Below are 6000 nucleotides of genomic sequence, written 5' to 3' on the forward strand. Positions count from 1 at the left end.
TGCAACACAGCAAAATCCATGAAAACACGATCTAAACACATGAACACAGAGGCCAACTTCGATTTGTGTTTTCATATATATTCATTCATCTAAGCAACAATGCATGGATAGCTTGGAGACTGCAGGAGTACAAAACTTGTTGTGCAAGTTTTTACTTTGTTTCAGCCCACAAATAAGTATAAATAGATGTATTCAGTATATTCCACCTTTTGCTAGTAAAACATTATGGGCAAGCTTGGATGTGCAAAGAATGGTTATTCAATACCATTCTCTGATCTAATTAACAAATACAGAGAGTTTTTAGATAAGCAAGAAAAGGTTAGGAAAGAGGAAAGATTCTTCTGTATCCCAGGCATGGTCAACTCTCCCTGCTATTCCTCACTGAAAGCAAAATGCCCTTATCTTACAAAATAAGTAGGGATTTCTCAGTGTTAGATTTTCCCAAATAATTTGAACACAACGGCATTCACTTGAGAGTCCCTTAAAAGAAAAGTTAAAAAATAACTCCAGTGCTAAGCATCACTCATAATTTGTCCTAAAATCCAGCTCTGGTTTGCAGCTCCCAGCGCGCACACACACTTAACATGACCGACCTTGTTGAAATCTCCCTGGGAAAGCAAGATAGCTCTAAAAAAAGAACACAGGCCCTCGCGATTAATTGCTAACTATTAATAAATTAGCATATTTCTCCTTCTTCTCCCAGACATACCTATAAATGTAGTCGCCCAACAGCTTTACCAGGAATGGAAATCCAAGTATTTCATTACATATACAGGACTCAGTAATGTCCATGAACTACTGAGAAAGGGAATAACTGAACCTGGAGTGCAATAATGAGCCCGAAGCAGACGCCTGATTCCCAGCCAGCTGAGTCTACAGCTCCAGTGACAAAGGCCAGACTGTAATGGAGCCTCACAACAACAGAGGCTTCTAACCACAAGCACGTCAAACTGTCTTTACCGAGTAAAATTTTGCTTGAAGTCACAACTCACACAAGCATGTGAAGCCTGGGGAAAGGGGGAAGAGACAGATCAGGCTGCAGCAAACAAAGAGGAGGAACAGCGATGTTCTCTAAGACGACAGTGACATTTCTCACACAGGAGCTCTATGCCAAACACTGCTTTCCTCTTCCTCACATCTTTTGAGGAAGGACCTTAGCTGAGGGGTTTCCAGTAGCCAGGGGCTTCTGACAGCAGAGAAAGTTTCACCATACCATCAGTTTTGCCAGTGAAATTAAGCCACTTTTATAGTGTACTGCAAATGTGCTGCAACATCTATGGCCACTCACCTGCCCTGCAACAAGCTGAATAACTCTAGGAACATCTCTTGAGGAACACTCAAGAAATTCAGGCACACAAGAGTGCTGTGATATACAGGTGAGGACTTTAAGGCCCCAAGCATCTTACATTGCACAAAAGCAAGATCACAGGCCAACTACAACACTATCCAGATGTTAGTCTCTACCACAACAAGGATCAACTCAAAACAACCCAGAGAAACAAACCTCAAACACATCTTTTCAGGAGAGTTAGGAAACAGTGCAAGCAATACTGTTCAAAGAGCATCAACTCCATGCCAGCCCAGGCACAAGTACATCAGCACAGCATCCTAGACAAATACATACCTTTTCATGGCTGAACATGGGCCCTAAATGCTATCTGAATTCACTGTGCTGCAAGAGAAACCTTAAACTACACCATCACTTCTTCCAGACAGAAAGTGAGGTGGTGCTTAGAGAAAAAAAAAAAATCAGATTGTTTTCAAACACTGATGCTGTAGCTGAAAGTTATCACATCCTTGGTCAAAGCTTGAGAAATGCTTCACGTACACAGCAAATTGCTAGCAATAAAAGCACAACTCTTCCTCTGCAGCTTCAGTTTAACTAGACCAGCTCTTATTCGCTGCATAGCCTGCTATTGCCAGTACAGCACCCTGTGCCAGAAAAAACACCCTTGTTCACAAAAAATAGCAGCATTCTAGTCTGAATTAACAAGAGCAGACAAGCAACTGTGTTTCGTATCAGCTGTAGTTGGTAACAATGAACAGAGCACTTTTTATTTAAAACCTGAATACAAATATCTAAAAATATTTATGTTCAGCTTACTACTTCTTGATAGGTTCTATTTTAAATTCCAGATAAATGCTTCTTACAGTGTTGACCAAGAGATGAACAACTCCAAATCTCAGAGCAAAACTCTTCAGAACAAAAGTTTTGTTTAAAAAAGTTACTTAGAAGCAATTAAAAAAAAAAAAAAAAAAAAAAAAGGTAAATTGACTAAGAACAAGTAAGCTGTCCAGCAGTGGACAGCTTTGGGATTTTGCTTTTAGGAGTTTGTTTTATGGGAAAGGGTTAAGTTTCTATGATTCTTTTTGGTTTGGAAAAGTCATTAAAAAAATTAATTTATCAAAGTTTGATTTGGGGGAGGGGGCATGGGGGTGGAGAGAAGAGAAAGGGAAATGTTCCTGAACAATGTTCCTCAGTTTCGCATTGAACACTAAAATGGACTGAGTTGGACCACTTATTTCCACCAATCTCTACATTTCGCCAAGGTATTTTTTTATCAGTGTATGGTAAGTAAGAATCATTATCTGCAAAACCAATCTCCCCACTGAGAGCTGGCATCTCCCAGCATTTTACGTCATGCTCCTAAAATACATCTCCATGGCACCACAGCACTAGCTACTGGCAGCAGATATCACCGGACAAATAATTTCTCCCAGTTCAGTTCAGATCATGGCATCACTTCTCACAGAAGGCACGTGCAAGAAAACAAAGAGCATAAGCTCCCCTCCAGTCACTTGCTTCATAAAACTAACCTTGAGAATTAAATGCAATATTCATAAGGTAAAATTAAATTGGCCTTGGTCAAACATGAAACCCAGTGGTTGTGAACGACACAGTAAATAACTATTTCAGATTGAAAATAAACGATGAAACATTGTGCTATTAAGGCTGTTAACTAGCTATTAAAGTGTCTATTTTCGTGTGCAGAGATGAAAGTATAACCATAAAGAAAATTTTTCCACATCTCATTTCTTTATTACAGTCTTGTCATGCAGGGAGTGACATCGAATGACACTGTGTACTGAACAAGTCCAACGCTTACCTAGAAACTGAAAAACAACAGCACAAACAAAAGTCACCAGCAGCCTTTAATCTATTCCTTTACATTTCAAAGTACACGTGTTTGCATTAGTCAGAAGATCCACCTCTCAACTACACTCAGCCCTCAGATTATTCTGCATAACACTAATTGAGGGTCCAGCTGAAGAGTTACCTGTTCAAGGAACCTGCAAGTAAAATAAATTATGCAAGAAAGGAAACCAAGCTTTCTTAAGATTAATAAAGGCTTTTTAAATGATTAGCAGGTTTACTCTTTCATCTGGCAAGGCAACAAACTTTCAGGACCCAAGAGAAAAAACACAATGAGGGAAAAGCTTTATATAAATATTCCACATGCCAAAGCAAAAGGCTTATTTCATTGGAACAATGCACTCCTGTTTAAACCAATACCAAGCATAAAAAAAAAAAGAGAGATCCTTCTGGGGAAGTTATTTATATGTTAACGCATAACTTCACAGCACGTTTTTGTGGAATTCTCTCCTCACAAAGGCTGCTTGGACAGTCGCTCACTGGCACAAGCCCCTTCAGGCACATGCTCACGCTCAGGAGGGCTGGGAGTATCCATCCCTCGCTGTCTGAAAACACGAGTCTGCTTTCCAAATCTGCCTCAGTCGAGAGGCGCGCCGCTGCCAAGGCTGACCACAGACAGGCACGCAGCGCAGCCAGCGGGACGGTCCCGAGGCACGGCTGAAATGGCTGCTGGGAGCGAACGCCGCTCCTAATCCGGGCAAACTTTCACCTCCCAAAACATTCCTGACTTCTCATCAACTTAAACGCCAGCTAAGCCTGCGAAAATACTTTATGTAACCAAAGAGGATCACACTAAGACGTAATGCTGCAAAGTAAAAAAAAAAAAAAAAAAAGAGAGAGACGTACACCCCAGAAGTCATAAATCCCTCACCTAACTCATAGCTCACTTCCCTTTTGATTCATTCCGCGCAGAGCGGGAATTGCGACAGCAGCACCCCGGTGGCACTCGGGAAGCACTGGCAGGGTCCAAGCGGAGCACGGCAACACGAGGTTGAAGGTGCCCTCAGGTTTTCCCCGGTAACACCCAGCGCTGCCGAAATGCCCGCAGCCCTCCCGCCCCTCGCTGTCCCCCGTTCGCTGCTGTCAGCACTGCGACCAAACCTCGAAGCAGAGGAGGATGCTCTTGCTGGCGGGAGGGAGAGACACAAGCGCACACCCGAGAGATGAGGGGTGGGAGGGATGGACGGACAGACCGGAGGACGAAGGGGCCGCTATTCACCCCTCCGAGCGGGAGCCCAGCGCTTCAGTCCGACCATCGCTGAACAGGATAAAGAGTTCTTGCTTAGCTGAGCTAGTTTAAAAACTTCTCGCTTACAAACCTGAAGTTTTTTCGAAGCGTGAATGGATTTCGCTTGAGAAGCAGAAAGTTAACTTTCGCGGGACTTTTCCGACCTGAACGACTCTGTGACTCCAGGATCCTACCTGCCTGAAGGAGCACGGTGACCCCCTCCCCATGCAATCAGGCTGGCCAGGACCGACACAGGGAGAAGGGGCCCGGGCCATGGGTAGAGACCCCACTGCAGATATACAAATATATATATACACACGGACCTCAAATCAGCCAGTCTCGCTGCAAAACTTTCTCTTTCCCAGTGTCAGGAAAAGAAACTACCAAGACACCGAAAATCCCGCAGGGCGAAGCAGGCACAAGCAGGCACGGAGGAGCGCCGGCAGGAGGGCGCGGGAAGCCGCCAGCTGCCGAGCACCACGCCGGGGAGCCCCGGGGCTCGGCCGGGGCCGGCGCTGGCCGAAGCCGCGCTCCCCCCGCCGCCCACGCCGCCGCCCCGCCGGGCGGAGGAGCCGCGGCGGCAGCGGGGCACCCCCGGAAAGTTCCCCCGGCGCCCAGACGGCAGGGCCGGCTCCCTCTTACCCTTGGTCCAGTCCACCACTTGCTTCGGGCTCCACCTGGTCACCGGCTCCATGGCGGGTGCGAGCGCGCCGGCACCAGCCCCCGCGACACACCGCAGCTCCTCGGGCCGCGGACTCGGCCCCTCTCACGCTCCCATCCCGGCAGCGCCGCTCCCGGCCGCCCCCTCCCCGGCCCGGCTCCTCCCGCCGGCCACGGCCGGGCCCGCCCCGCTGCCGCTCCGCCCCCAGGTGCCGCGTCCCGCCGGCTCGGGCCGGCCTCGTGCATGGGAAAGTGCTGGGAAAAAAAGTTCTTGGGGTGCCCGCTCCGACAGGTCTGGAGAGACGGCGATTCGGGAGCCGCCCGGCATCCTTCCCCGGGAGCGGCAGGCGGGCCGTGGGGTGGAGCGGCGGCCAGGGCGCTGCACCCCGCTTCGGTGGTGGCTAAGTGTGAGTCACAACCTTGGGGCAATTTTAGCAGCAACTGCAGAGTGCCTTGAACCACGCTTGTCCCCGTATTGGCATTTGGGGTTTTTGTTTCTGAATCCCTCGCTTAAAAGCGTCCTTGGGTGTGGAGGCTGCTTCATCAGAAGAGTTTACTTTTATTTTGCTGCCTTCTCTTGTGAGCTGCATTAAGCCATCAGCTACACCTCAGACTCGCTTTCCTCACGGGAAATGTGTCGCTTGTGTCCTGGCCGCCTCCCGAAGCCCATGTAAGCCCCTACTGAGTGTCGGTCTCTTCTCGGAGGTTAAAGGGCCCACCTCCAGAACTGTGTGTCCAGCATACCGGGCTCTGCCGTTCCCTAGCGCTGAGCACATAATTCGGCCTTGCAAACACTTTTCCATGCAGCAAGGAAACATGAAGAAAACGGGAAGTTTTACCGTGTCTATCACAACACTGTCTGGTTCAGCAGCAAATTCCAGCCTGAAGCTCTTTCGTAGCATGCACAAAAGTCCTGCTGCTCCTCTTCGTCAGCGAGAAAGAAGCAAAGTAGACTCTG

The 6000-nt window shown here is 47.7% G+C and overlaps 1 protein-coding gene across 1 annotated transcript in view; it reads right to left on the reverse strand.

Moving 5' to 3' along the window:
- Positions 1–5177, reverse strand: part of CNKSR3 (CNKSR family member 3) — a 54012-nt gene extending 48835 nt beyond the window's left edge. Inside the window, exon 1 of the mRNA XM_066315505.1 lies at positions 5025–5177. Within this exon, the coding sequence (XP_066171602.1) occupies positions 5025–5076 (52 nt within the window). The 5' untranslated portion in view covers positions 5077–5177. The remainder of the gene's footprint in view (positions 1–5024) is intronic.
- Positions 5178–6000: the final 823 nt, after the last annotated feature.

This window comes from Sylvia atricapilla, chromosome 3 (assembly GCF_009819655.1).
Source record: "Sylvia atricapilla isolate bSylAtr1 chromosome 3, bSylAtr1.pri, whole genome shotgun sequence".
NCBI lineage: Eukaryota > Metazoa > Chordata > Aves > Passeriformes > Sylviidae > Sylvia > Sylvia atricapilla.